The 15,524-nt window shown below is 33.1% G+C and overlaps 1 protein-coding gene across 7 annotated transcripts in view; it reads left to right on the plus strand.

Annotated features, from left to right (window-relative positions):
- Window positions 1-15,524, plus strand: part of WDFY3 (WD repeat and FYVE domain containing 3) — a 278,454-nt gene that overhangs the window by 120,425 nt on the left and 142,505 nt on the right. For all 7 annotated transcript variants that reach the window (XM_070458192.1, XM_070458191.1, XM_070458195.1 and 4 more), the window contains 5 exons: window positions 2,354-2,546; window positions 3,631-3,817; window positions 5,491-5,657; window positions 13,095-13,562; window positions 14,529-14,630. In XM_070458192.1, coding sequence (XP_070314293.1) covers window positions 2,354-2,546; window positions 3,631-3,817; window positions 5,491-5,657; window positions 13,095-13,562; window positions 14,529-14,630 — 1,117 coding nt within the window. The remainder of the gene's footprint in view (window positions 1-2,353; window positions 2,547-3,630; window positions 3,818-5,490; window positions 5,658-13,094; window positions 13,563-14,528; window positions 14,631-15,524) is intronic.

Here is a 15,524-nt window from a genome sequence, read left to right on the forward strand (position 1 = left end):
TGTGAGGGAATGGCAGAAATGGGATTAGAGCTCAGGTTTATCTAACCTCTCAACTAGAATGGAAGAGAATGGCAATGGGAAGAAGTAAAAGAGTAAACCACATAGGAATTAAAGCTGTTTTAAGACATGGCTGATGAAGAGACTGGGTTAGTCTTTGCTGGTCAGACTAGAGCCCTGATTCAGTGGAAGCTGTTAACTAAATAGCAAAGATTTCTTCTAAAACTTAATTTTTTTCTATATCTGAAAGCAGTGGGTGCTGACTTTGAACTGAATGTATTCATTCATTCATTCATTCATAAAAGGATTCATTTTAGTATATTGGAATCATTGGATGTTAAAGGAATATTAAAGGCCAAATGGAATGCAATAGAGAATTTAAAGGAAACGCTTCACTTACACTTATGGAAACTTATAGTCATGACTGTTCCACACCTGGTGCCCGGCAGTGATCAGAACCCTGCTCTCCCACCGTGTAGTCCAGGGTTCCTTCAGTGCATCAACTTAGCTTTTTTCATTCGTTATCACGGTCCAGACATTGTTTTCATCATTTAACCCGATGGACACAAACTTATTAAATGTTTTCAGAATGCACAGTGTTTATTACAGATAAAATCCCTGTGTTTATATTTTGTGACAGATGGTTTCCTGGGACCTTAGCAGTTGGTAGTGCTTCATGTAGGCGTTTTTTGTGTTTTTTTTTTTTTCTATTTGCATTGATGTGGCCAATTACTGCTCTGGCACACTTGGCTGGACATTGTAACAGAATCCCTATGAATAGAAGTGCTTAGTGTAGGGGCTGAAGAGAAATGAGTAGATTCTTCAGTTTTCTCCTGCGTAAAAATGAAAAGGTTATTTTTTTTTCATTTATTTTTATTAGTTGGAGGCTAATTACAGAAAAGGTTATTAATACTAGATTATTTGTTAGAATTCTTTAGACTTGGAAGATAAAGAATTAGTTATCTTAAGGGTCAACAGCAAGGAATTAAATACAACTTATTTTTGAGCACAAGGATTTGACTTGGAAAAAAAGATTTTATTTTCAGGTTTGTTTTTATGTCACAAATTAGAGAAATGACATCTGTCCCTCTAATCACATATGGGCATGTGAAAACCAGCGAAAAGTATAATCAACAATAGACTCTTATGAGTATATATATGTATATATGTATTTTTTTTTGCTGCAGTTATCTTTATTTTCATATACCTTTTTGTTACATTTAATACATGTGGGAAGAGGTACACATATTACATGTATTAATAAAAATTTGGTATTCAGCAATGTCTCTAGGCATTTTTTTTGTTGGGAGGGGGGAATGCCTGTATTTAATAGAGCTTATAAATATTTTGTTGTTCACTGAATTCTTAATCTTTTTTCCCTGATATTTGTCATCTGTGAATTAGAAATTCTTGTATTTGAGTAGAATTTTGCACTGAAGGAAATAGGAAAAGGCAGACCTAGCTTTCTTAGATGAAACATGATACTTCAAATACTTTTTCTATAGAATAGTTCCTCCAGATAGTGAAATACTTGTTTTATTTTATTTTATATATTTTAAAAATATTTAGATGAAAAAATATAGCACAGAGAAGGAAAGTTAACTTTTTCTGCCACTACACTGAGATGAGAAGAAGAAAGGTTTTTGGAGGGCAGAAACTTCATTCCCCAAGTAGCAGGCCTTTAATGCCATAAATGGTTGTGCAGTGTGTAGTTTGCAAACCATAGGTAAGGATTAAGTTTTCATTCCAGAGTTTAAGAAGTGTTGAGTCATGTTTTAGAAGATTTTTGGCTACTAGACATAATTAATAATTCTGAATTAAGATGACTGTATTATTATAATGTCCCCTTCTACTTGTATAGAAGTTGGAAAAAATTGAAAATACTTTTAAAGACATGTTTTTATTTTCTTGTCTCCCTGAAAGTGTCCTTTTTAGAGAAGAAAATTACATTTCACCTATGGCAAACTAAGAATTAACATTCTAAAACTGGAATGTTGACCTTAAAAGTTACTGTTGATTTATTCCATTTCAGGGTAGGGCAAAACAGTACCCCCTCAAAAAAAAAAAAAAAAAAAAAAAACCACCATGGTGAAGTGAAGATGGTAAACAGGTAACAAAAAAAAAAGCTGATAAAAGTAGAGGTGGTTAACTGTCTTAGCATAACACACTTGTAAATTATAGGTGTCTTTTTTAATGTTGCCTAACTTAGAGCTCTCATCATTGTGGCTTTAATGATAGCCCTCAACACTGACCCTGAACTTGCAGAGTTTTAAATAATCAGATCTAGTCCTTTTCTAGCCCCTGCCTTTCCTCCAATTATTCCTTCATTTATGTACACATTTTCTTTGTTCTTTAGATCTTAGTGAAACTCTGCAGTTTCGTTTCTCCGGCCGAGGAGCTGGCTCAGAAGGACGACCTCCAGCTTTTATTCAGTGCAATAACCTCTTGGTGCCCTCCCTATAACCTGCCTTGGAGGAAGAGTGCCGGAGAAGTCCTCATGACCATATCCCGTCACGGTCTCAGTGTCAATGTGGTGAAGTATATTCACGGTGACTATCTCGTAACGTATTCATCCTAGATGCTCTGAATTTCCTCTGCCTTTCTCTCCTCGTATGATGGCAAATTTGCTTTTCTTGTTCAGTTCTCCAAAGATTCTATTTTAAAAATTCCACCTCATTGCCTCTTCTTCCTTCCTCTTTTGTGGAATGAAGAGAAATTTTTTGAGATGCTATAGTTCAAACTCTTTCTAAAGATATTTCATAAGTAGACAGATAATCTGTCCAATGAGGTATGAAAAAAATTAAGTAGATTCTTTATCAGCACTGAAAAGAAATTGTCCATTTTTTTAGCTCATATATGTAAATATGTGTCAACTGTCCCTTAAAATGAGTCAATAGGAGAAATAGGAGACAATTGTAGCATCTTAGATGTTTCTTACCTCTGTTCCTGTGTTAAATCTTCTTAGTTATTGTTATGTGACCTTGGATTTCTTAAGACAAATTAATTGTTTTAAAGATAAGAGAGCAAAAGTCTTCTTTGAAATGCCTCCAGTCCCAGAAGTCATGGGATGTAACTATGTTTTAAACTAGTACATATTTGACAAAAATTTGAAAATTTTATTTCCTGAAGTATTTCTGTATCTTAATAGTGTATATGCACTCTAATTTGAACTTTTAACTAAATAGATTTTTCTTCTTAAACTTAGAAGAGAGTTTTTAAATTTTTCTCCATTTTTTGTTATATTAATATAAAGGTCAAAAATATCATTTGGCAGCAGGCAGTCATCTTTTTTAATAATAAAACTTCTAAATATGATGTAAAAACTATTATAAATGTCAACCGATTTTCTTTCCTTTTTTTTTTTCCCCTTCCCCACCCCTCAACTAATTTTCAACACTTCCTGTATTACTCTTTGTTTGCTACTTAGAGGTAGAGCTTCCCCAGTCAATTTGAATCTTATATTTGCTTTCAGAATGTGTACCATTTATCTTACCATATTTTATAAATATACTAAAATTTAATATTTCATTAAATACCAGTTAAGAATGAAGTTTTCTTAAGCAGTTGACATAAGTTATATATACACACACGCACATATATTTATTCAGTTCTTTATTTTCTTTGTTTTTACAGAAAAAGAATGTTTATCTACGTGTGTTCAGAATATGCAGCAGTCAGATGACCTTTCTCCCCTAGAAATTGTTGAGATGTTTGCTGGGCTTTCTTGTTTCCTCAAAGATTCCAGTGATGTTTCCCAAACTCTTCTGGATGATTTTCGGATATGGCAAGGATATAATTTCCTTTGTGATCTCTTGCTTAGGTAAAACCCCACAATATAAGAATGTATTTTAATAGTCTACTCAGTCTTCTCATCAAAGGAAGCAAAGTAGTTTGGGGTTATAGGGAAAAAGAAATCTGCCAATCACTTATGTAAGGTATACTTTATACTCTTAGCTTTAATCACTTCTTTTTACTCCTATTCTATCAAGAGAGTACAAAGAGTGAATTTAGAGTTAAATTGGAAAATGTAGGTTGCACACGTGGAGTCAGTGGTTAGATGTGAAGAAGAAATCTGCTCTTCCTTAGCAGCTGAGGGAGAAGAGTTTGGATGAACTAATTAACATCTTCCTGAAGTGTAAACTCTTTTTGCTTAATTATATTTTTGGTTTTCCTTAATGGTAATATCAATGCTATCAAGCTATTAATACAGTTAGTAGCAAGAATAATTTTGCAGAATGAATGAGATGCTGAAAATGTATATATAAAACATAGTAGTCAGTCCAAAAGTGTTTTACTAGCCTTCTTTTTCATTCCAGATGTTGCTTACATATACTGGAAAAACAACTGGTTACAAGTTTATTAGGAAGAAGATATTCATGTTAGTCGTTCCCAGGCCATTAATTAGTTTTAAGTTGTTTGATTTACTGCAAACCACCACTGTTTTGTAAACTTTTAAGTTCTAACACCAGTGTGACCTAGTTGCTGTTACTTAATAGTAGACAACCCCCAAGAATATAATTTTGCACATATAACCTAATTTACAAATGAAGACATGTGAAAGTTTATGAAATAACTATTTGACATAACTAATTGATGCTGTCCTTTGAGAATTCCAGAGTCTTAAAAATGTTGGTAACTTGTTGCAGTAATTTCATGTATGTTTATTGATCCTAAAGATACAATTCTAAATGCAGACAAAGTTTTATGTATATTAGTGCTCCTGAACTCTGATAGCTACTAGCTGTCCCACTATCCACATCTATAGTTGATTCTCCATGGCCATTAAAAAGCATATCTATGGTGAGTTTATACTAACATGGAGAAGCATGTACATAACACTAATGAATGAAAAAAACAGGTTACAGCATTCTGTGTATAGTATAAAAATATTTATTATTAAAACAAAACTTTTCACATTAAGAAAAGACAAGTTTAAAGGAATTAAGTTTGTTTTAAAAAAATGTTAGACTCTCAGAACTTTATTTAAATGTACTCTAGTGCCAGTATTTGAGTTAGTTAGTGAAATGCAGATAAAGTCTTAAAAATCTTCCCCTAGAATTCACTTTTTAAAATTGTTAATGGAGAAAATGTCTTAGGAAAGAAATGTTTAATAAGATTTTTGGTTGTAAACAGTGAAACTTATAACCTTAGAGCCTTAGGGAACTTAAGAGATATTTAATCTAATCCTTTTATATTAAGAAACTTCCTACCAACGATTGGTGATTTGCATAAAATAATACCCTTAATGGCAAAATCAACATTTATCAGGTATTCTGACTATTGGCATAATTTCTTTCAAATACACCATCATATCTCATACTTAAATTTGCAGCTTTATAAAAATATCATGTGTTTATATAGGAAAAAATATATGAAGAAACTTCTTGTAGTGGTCTCTACATTTATTTACTGCATATAAAATTGAAATTTTCTTTCTGTATTTTAAAATACAACACAAGAGAAAACATATTTGCTAAATCATACTTTTCCTAGATTGGAACAAGCAAAAGAGGCAGAATCCAAAGATGCCTTGAAAGATCTGGTTAATCTGATAACTTCCCTAACAACATATGGTGTCAGTGAACTAAAACCAGCTGGTATTACCACAGGGGCACCCTTTTTATTGCCTGGATTTGCAGTACCTCAGCCTGCAGGCAAAGGTGAGTCTCCCTGCCACCCCCATTCTGAGCAACTCAAAGAAATAAGGAAAGAATGAATGTATCCAACTGATTGCTCTTTATTTGTGTTATTTATGTAAAGGTAATATGCTATTTTCCATTAAGGTTGGTGCTTTTTATGGTATAATTTCTTGAATGACAGTCTTTAGCAGATAAAATACTTGAAAATAATATGAAAATATCATAAAACAGTGAAATTTATATTTTAGTATTTCATTTTAATATTCAAACAGTTTAATAATTCAAACATGCCTCTGCTGAATGTTGGCACCTCACACATTTCTGCTTTATGTGCATGGAACTCGAGTCACTCTATGCCTATCTGTGTAAGATGTATACAGAAAGCACAGATGCAAACACTTGTGTTTTACTAAGCAAACCTAAGTACAGAGAAGTTACATTACATACGTTGAGGTCAGAGAATACATTTTATAATTCAGGTTTCCTAGCTTTGGCTTTTCTCACCTAATAATCTACTAAGAAAACTTATTGTATATTAATAACATTTAATTATGTAAGAGTGCAAGTTTTATAGTTTATGTAATTTTTTTAATGCATACTAACCATTCTGAAAGAATGTGAACCCACAGGCTTCTAATAGTTCTTCACATTATTGTTACATACTAAATATTCAATGCTGTGATGATATTTGCATGTAAAATTTAGCCAGAAAATATCATCATATCTGGTTATTTCAATTTCACAGCACATTATCTATGTATTTTATAATGTAGATCCCAGTAATTATAAATTCTTAAGCCTATGAGAATAAATGGATATACTAGAATATACTAAATTTAATTTACTGGAGAAAATTATATTGAAAAGTCATGACTTAAATTGAAGTTGTTGTACTAACTTCCATAAGATGTGCCCTCAGTTTATAGATTATACAAAACTTTTAAAATAAAATCTAGGAGTATTTTACAGAGCTGTTCAATATTTTATTTAATATTAAGGAACAATATTAAATTAACACTTCTAATTTATACACCCGAGCTTAAATATTCCACAGTTAACTCTTTCTATGTGTTTGTCTAAATATAGCTCAGTAATATAATTTTTATTTTAGGTTTCATTATTTTATTTGGTTAATCTGATTGTGACACTGAGATAATATTTAGTTACACAGTAGTATAATTTTGTAATGAGAGAATTAATGCAGCTAGATTAACCTTCCTCATATTTCTGCCTGATTTTGTCTCATCTATAACGGGGATAATACACGTATAACCTACCACCTCTAGGGATTATTTTGAGAATTCAGCGACATGTGTCTATGAAAACAAGGTTAACTAGAAGGGGCATTGCCCTAAGAGTCAAAACTCAGGTTACTCATAAGTGGCATAACCTTTCTAAATATCAACTTCTTCAGAAACACTGATGTAATATTCTATAAAATATTCTGTAATATTCTATAAAATGAATAGATCAAGCTAGATCATTTTGAGTTTCATTTATGACTCAAAATTATCTTTCTCATGGCTTGTTTATGTGGAATTATTATGTAGACTCAAGGAGATACTAATGGTTTTATCCCACATAAAGAGATTATGAAATATGGGGTTTTTTTCGCCAGCAGTATTGAGGTATAATTTGCATATATTAAAATGTACCCATTTTAAGTGTTGGGTTTGAGTTTAGGTAAATATTTGTGGTTGTGCAGTCACCACCATAATCATGATATGGAATATTCCATCCATCTAAATCTGATGCTGGCAAAGATTGAAGGCAGGAGGAGAAGGGGACGAGAGAGGATGAGATGGTTGGATGGCATCACTGACTCAATGGACATGAGTTTGAGTAAGCTCCGGGAGTTGGTGATGGACAGGGAAGCCTGGCGTGCTACAGTCCATGGGGTCGCACATAGTCGGACACGACTGACTGAACTGATCCATCGAAAAGTTTCCTTGTTCCATTTTATATTCAGTCCCCTCTCATCACCCCCTTACCCTGGTAACCACTGATGTGCTTTGGTTTTGCTATTTCTAGAATTCCGTAAAGTAGACTCCTAAATTATGTAGTTTTGTGTTTCTGGCTTTAGTATTTCTCCATGTTATTGGATGTATCTGAAGCTCTTTTTTAATATTGGATAGTATTTCATTGTTTAAATATCCTGCAGTTGTTTATCCATTCACCAGTTGATGGTGTTTATTTAACTATCATGAATAAAGTACTAGGAACATTCATATAAAACAAGTCTTTTTGTTGACATACATTTTCATTTCTTTGGGGTGGTGACCAAGCAGTAGAATTGCTGATTCATATGGTAAATGTATATTTAACTTTATGAGAAACTGCCAAACTATTTTCTAGTGTGGCTATCCCATTTTGCTTTCACATCAGCTATGTAATGAGAATTTGTTTTATAGTCTCAAAAACAGTTGGTGGTGTTAGGCTTAATTTTAGATATTTGAGTGTGTAATAGTATATATATATTTTTTAATTTACTTTTTTCTAAATTATTTCAAACTTTTTTCATATCCTGTTTGTGTCTCTACTTTGGTTCAGATCTCTGTGTCCAGTGTTTGATAGCTTTGTTGGTTTTATTGGAATTTTTAGAGTTCTTTAGATATTCTGGATAAGTCCGAAGTTTATGTTCTTTTAGTCTTGACATGCCTTTTCTTTTCTTGGTAGTATCTTTGAAGACCAAAAGTTTTCAATTTGATGAAGTCCAGTTTAGCACTTTTGAAATATTTTATGGATTTTGCCTCATATTTAAGAAATCTACTTAACCCACATTCACAATTATCTTCTCCTGGTTTCTTCTAGGAGTTTCACATTTTTAACTCTTACATTAAAGTCTGTGATACATTTTAAGTTAATTTTTGCATATGGCTGGAAGTAAGGTTTATTTGTTTTCCCAGTACAGATATGCACATGTGCTAGGACTCTTTGTCGAAAAGATTGTATAACTGTATATCTGGAAGTCTTCTCAATTCTCCTCCATTAATGTGTCTGTCCTGAAGCCAATGCTGCTTCAGTCTTGATTGCCATATCTTTAAAGTCTTGAAATAGAATCATTTAAGTTGTCCAAGTTTGTCTTCCTTTTCAAAATTATTTTGGCTATTCTATGTCCTCTGAACTTCCACATAAATTTAGTAATCTTCATGTCAATTATTGAAAACAGAAAAAGCCTGCTGAGATATTGATTGGGAAGTACATTGAACCTATAGATCGATATGGGGAGAATTGGCATCTTAACAACATTGAGCCATCCAATTCATGAGCATACAGCTTTCCACTTATTTGGGTCCTGGTATTTTCTCTCAGCAGTGTTTTATAAGTGTCCATTGTATAGAACTTTCCTTCTTGTTGTTAAATTTATTCCTAAATATTTTTTTTGATAATGTGAATGAAACTGTTTCTGTTACTTCATTTTGGATTTCGTGTTGTTAGTTTATAGAGGAGATAATGGACTTTTCACAGGGATGGAAATGAGGAAATACGGTTGTGACAGTGCTGTGTTCTTTACAAATTTTAACTCTTTGGTTTGGACTATTTGTAAGTTGGATCTGTGTATATTCTGATATAGTCGATATTGTTTATCTTACTTTGTGTCAGTTATTTCTTCAGGCTACTTTGGGGCATGTTTTCTTCAATTTCACTGGTTTCCCTTTCATTATTTATGAAAAGAAAATTCCTGTTACCAAGGACTTTTTACATTGGACATTTTTACAAGGACATACATATATTTTTACAAGAACATTTACATTTTACTTTTTACATTATTAATTACAGTGATAATTACATTTAAAAGAGAAAACATGAATATATCTACTTTATGTTGCTCTACACATGGATAGAATTTAGCTACCTTATTTTTATTGCTGGTTTTAGATCAAGTGAAATAATATAGAAATATAAAATTTTAAGGAAAAAAGTAAACTGAGTTATTAGTGAAGTTGGTAAACGTATCTGTTTGTGTAAAAGCTTGAAAATGATTCCTATTTCTATCTTATATAGTAGAAGCTTTCTATACCTTTTTTATCCTCACCAGCAGATAGATTTTTTTCCTAAAGAAGGAAATTAAAGACAAATGGAGTAGTCCTGTTTAGTAACCACTCCATGGTGGTTTTTTACCTTAACTATGCTAGTAACGTCTTTGCAAGGTTGTACTCTGTAATTCAGAGCTCTCTATAGCTTCCACATTTGTTCCCGAAACACAGAGTGCTTTAAATATATGTTTTAATAGAGAATATGTCTCTTCATAAAAAAAAGACCATACCTGTCTTTTTCAGAACTCTTCTGGGACTTCACCATTACAAATATTTTCTTACAACACATCAATTCTCATGACATATTAAGCAATATAAAAGGATAATGTATTTTTCCTTTTCTTCATTTTTGTTCACGCTAGTAACCAAAGTGTCCTGCATTGTTCATCATGGGTCTACTTTGAAGGGATTTTTATCTATGCTGATTCTAACCTGGATGCAGATGTGGCCAGGGCTGATGTTCAGTTGGCTTGCAGGAATAGAACCCTGAGGATTGTTTACAGCCAGGTGCCATTCTGATTGGTCACTCACATGTATAATTTGTTCATTGTTTTCTGTCTTATACTTCCTAAACGTTTATTAGTTTCCTTCCTCTGATAAAGCCCTTTTGCCACCACCTTAGTTGATGCTATAGAGATCACTCACCTGGATTACCATAGGTGTCTTTGTTTGTTTGTTAATAATTCACTTCTTTGGCTGCACTGGGTCTTAATTGCATCATGTGGGTCTTCATTAAGGCACACAGACTCTCTTGTTGCGGAGCCCACAGGCTCAGAAGTTGTGAGGCTCAGTCTTAGTAGCTCCGTAGTATATGGGACCCTAGTTCCGCAACCAGGGATTGAACCCATCTCCCCTGCACTGGAAGGTGGATTCTTAACCACTGGACCACCAGGGAGATCCCTTATAAGTATCTTTTTTTTTTCTTTCAAATTTTACTTATTTATTTATTTTTTAATTGAAGGATAATTGCTTTACAGCATGAATTTGGTTTCTACCAAACATCAACATGAATCAGCCATAACTCGGACTCGGTCACAACCTAGAGGGGTGGGATGGGGAAGGAGGTGGGAGAGATGTTCATATAGGTGTCTTTTTAACTGCTGACCTTTCTATTCATTTCTGTTCCTCAGCTATATCCTCTCAGTGTTGCGTGGAATCTTAACTCCCGTGACCTGGAATCTGAAAAACAATATTCAGTGTGTTTACTAAATGAGTGTTTGCATTTCTTTATTCTTATTTCATTTTGCATTTTGCTTATGCTTGTACCATTTAGGCTCTTTTTTCAAACATAAACTTCTACTTTTTACATTAGATTCTGAATATAGGAAAACTCTATTCTTTCTTGTATATACACTTATTCTTCTAAACCTTAGAATAATTCATTTCTTTTGTTTCTGCTTGTATAGGCTTGAGAATAATGAGATGGTGATTGTCATCTTTTATAATGATTTCCTTACTTTACCCTTATTTTAGTTATTTGTGTGCTAAATAGATTTTAATCAGTTAATGCAAATTTTGAAACTTACACAGGATACATCTGTTTAGTTAAAATATTAGAGCACAGATGTGTCAATATTTAAGGGATTTTCCTATCTTATATAGAGCAGCCTTTTTAATCATCCTTTAGATCTAAGTATTCTCCCTTCCTCAAATTAAATATTATAGTAATTTAACAGCTATGACAGTCCTAAATAACTACTCCTGATATCATCAGCATTTAAAATAAACTTCAAATCTGTATGCCACTAGTTTTGGAATTATAATTAAGTCATTCCTTTAGATAATTTTTCCAGATAGAAAGCCATATTAGTAGATTCTGTTTAGTTTCATTGTATATGTGCTGCATGCTTAGTTGCTGAATTGGGTCAGATTCTTTGCGACCCATGGACTGTAGCCCTCCAGGCTCCTCTGTCCATGGAATTCTCCAGGCAGGAATGCTACAGTGGGTAACCATTCCCTTCTCCAGGGGATCTTCTGACCCAGAGATCAAACCTGGGTCTCCTGTGTTGCAGGCAGACTCTTTACCTTCTGAACCACCAGGGAAGCCCATTGAGGTTGGTTGGTAATGTGGCTTATCTTTTGTCAGTGACATCACTTAAAATTAGGTTTTAAAAAAAGCAAACAGATAATGAAAATGAAACTTGAAAAGATCCAGTTTTCTCACATTACATCAAGTTCACCTCCTTTAAACTCTTTTCCTAAAGGTGAGAATTGATATTGTCACATAGCCAAAAGATGCAAAATATTGATTAGAGGTATTCTTTAACCTTATTTGTCACATGTAGTCAGATTTTAGCATTTGTATGTTCATCATTCTATCTAAGCTTGGGTTTTAACTACCTGCAGGTAATAAAAAGTTAGTGATATCCTCAATAAGAACAAGCATAAAATTAATAAGGAACTGGAAATAAAGATTTGGCATTTGGCACGTGGAATAAGTTTACATGTTGTAAACAAACAAAAAGTTAAAAATCATATATAGACTGAAGAGATTTTTTCATCTTTGCCTTTTCAGATAATGTCCAAGCCACAATGTCTGAGCAATCTTTCTAACCCATTTTATTGTTTTTCCTGGTTCTGTGTTCATCCTCTTTCAAAAATCCAGCTGATTCTGTAAGGCACTGTGTTACACTCTTGCAGATGCTCTATGTATATATATTCCTAATGGTTGTGAACCTGAGAACAATTTTTGTAAGCAAAGACTTGTTTTCATTTGCCTTACATACTTTCTATGTTAATTTCTTTATAAGTATTTTCAATGATTTGCCTTATAAGAGCTACTGTATACATATTTTTTTTTTTCAGTTGGTGTGTTTGAAAATCAGGTATTTATAAATATAGCTAGTAGCTGGCCATAAATTGCTTTAACAAATGTATATGTAAGGAAATTGTACTTGTGGCTTGAAACAAAGTGAATTTCCAAATTAAAATTTATCAAAGTTGTAGTGTTGTAAGTAAAAATGGAAAGCTGGAACTCAAGGGTATTTTTCCCCCTCCTATTTCCTGCTGCCATCCTTGCTTTTCTCTTCAGCCTAAAAGTCTTTTCAGATTGAGAGGTAACTGTCCTTATAGTCAAGGACAATGTTACAGATAGTAAAAAGCGACACTCTGGCACATTTCCAAACTCTGAAGCCTAGACCTATATAATTTGCTTTATTCTTTTGAAAACCATCTGATGTTTCAGTGTATACTCTTCTGGAATCAGAATATTGATAATACTGTATTAAAAGCTTAATCAGTATTACTCACTTTTAATTAAATGACTGAACCTGATGAAGAAAAAGACCTTTTGTGAAAACAGGAAGTGTTCTTAGTGAATAGATGATAAATGTTACAGTTCATCATCTGCTTAAATAGATTACTTTGCCATGATGAAAATAGCACATAACACCTACTTTTGTGTTCTGGTTTTCTACTTTAGGTCACAGTGTGAGAAACATCCAGGCCTTTGCAGTTCTTCAGAATGCATTTTTAAAAGCAAAAACCAACTTCCTCGCCCACATCATTCTCGATGCCATCACAAATATTTACATGGCCGACAATGCCAACTATTTCATCCTTGAATCACAGCACACACTGTCACAGTTTGCAGAAAAAATTTCTAAACTCCCAGAAGTACAAAACAAGTACTTTGAGATGCTGGAGTTTGTTGTTTTTAGCTTAAATTATATCCCTTGTAAAGAACTTATTAGTGTTAGCATCCTCTTAAAGTCTAGCTCTTCTTACCACTGTAGCATTATCGCGATGAAAACACTTCTTAAGTTTACACGACATGACTACATATTTAAAGATGTGTTCAGGGAGGTGGGCCTTTTGGAGGTCATGGTAAACCTTTTGCACAAATATGCTGCCCTCTTGAAGGATCCAACTCAGGCACTAAATGAACAAGGTAAAGCGTTTTCCCTACTTTTAATTTTATTTGACAGAGGAGTTTGGGCAGGGTGTTTTGTTCATGTTTTATCTTTCATTTGGTTATGGATTTGAATTACTTGATAATGTGCATAATTGTGACATCCTTGTGAATAAATATTTCCCACAAGTTAAAACTTGTTCACTCAACCTCTGTTAGGGAATTGGGGAAGGCAGGGAAGGAGACAGAAATATGTCATGGTGGAAGAGAATTTAAGGTAAAACTGAGGAAACCATTTATGATCCACATAATTAGTGTCTTCTACTTTGTTAGGGAATAACAAAAAGCTTCTAGAAACAATTGGGATGTTTAAGTGCCTCAAAATGTTTATTAATTATAGAGAGCACATTAGTTTAATATATCTTTTTACTGATATTTATGCACATATATATTAAGGACCTTAAATTTGATGTTCCTTGTCCTTTCTGATAAATCTGATAAAAGTATAGTAGTATCTGGCACTTAGTATTAAATGTGTTGAATGAATTAAATTGAACAGACAGTACTGCTTACAAACGTTTTTTTCTCTTTGGTGCATTAAAACCTAGCATTCTTCTTTGTTGACACTTCTTTGATTAGGAAAGCGTCTGTGAAAAGGATACATTTTACTTTGTCATTTTCCCTTTTAATATTTTTTAGATAACTGTAGCTTTCTAACAGTACCAAAATAAAATCTATAAACATTGACTTTACTTTTGGTAGCTGGTAGTTTAGACATATGTATCATTTTTTTAAAGGTTATATTGAGTCAGCCCAAAAGTTCTTTTGAGTTTTAACATTTTGTGAAAGAAACCAAATGAACTTTCTGTCCAACCCAATACTGTGTCATTTATATTAGTGGTAAAATTAATAGTAATAAAATCTTAATTTGTTTTAAAAATCCTTAATCCAGAAAGAAATAAGCTGACTAGTTTTGTGATTCGGACCTTTGATTCTTTTTCCTAGGGGACTCAAGAAATAATAGTTCATTTGAAGACCAAAAACACCTGGCTTTGTTAGTCATGGAGACTTTGACAGTGCTTCTTCAAGGCTCAAACACAAACGCAGGTAATTAGAGAAGCTTCTTCTAGCAAGCGCACTGGTAAGAAAGTACCTATGGTTATGTCTTCTCTAATGATTCTTACTTCTGAGATGCTCTTGTCACTTAGAGAAAGTTCTATTGATTCAGTGATGGTACTGTTCTATCTCTAGATGTGCAATACTTTTGACCTTCCTAAGTTTATGAATGATACAATATATACTATTATAATTACTTCAAAATGTATTCTTATAGTTTTATTGTTTTTTATAATATGCCTTGTGTTTGAAATATTCTTTTTCTATTTGTTTACTTATACAGTGCAGACTCTTTGTCGGATAGCTTTGCTTATTTAAATATTTTCCTGAAACGTGGTTCGCATTGTGATTTTCTTAATTATTCAGTAATTCAAATCAGAGTATTGTTACAACCTTAGGGAAATACTGAAAAGAATAAAACTTGCCTCTCCAGGGAAAAAATGGATTTAGTAAATCTTTTGCTTTATCTTAGGGCTTCCCTGGTAGCTCAGATGATAAAAGCATCTGTCTTCAATGCTGGAGACCTGGGTTCGATCCCTGGGTCTGGAAGATTCCCTGGAGAAGGAAATGGCAACCCACTCCAGTACTCTTGCCTGGAAAATCCCATGGACAGAGGAGTCTGGTAGGCTACAGTACATGGGGTCGCAAAGAGTCAGACACGACTGAGCGACTGAACTGAACTGAAACGAACAATCCAAATGTATTTATAAAATATCACTCCTGCTTTTAAACAAATAAAGCTAAAACAGTTTAGTATGAGCTCTTATATTAGTGACATATACGAGGTACTCTAAAAGCATAAAGTATAGAATGCTATTACTCTGGAGGAAACACTAACTGATGATTTGGATCACTTAGTCCATGTGTTTTTTTCTACTTAAAGAT

The sequence above is a fragment of the Odocoileus virginianus genome, chromosome 29, assembly GCF_023699985.2.
Source record: "Odocoileus virginianus isolate 20LAN1187 ecotype Illinois chromosome 29, Ovbor_1.2, whole genome shotgun sequence".
Lineage (NCBI taxonomy): Eukaryota > Metazoa > Chordata > Mammalia > Artiodactyla > Cervidae > Odocoileus > Odocoileus virginianus.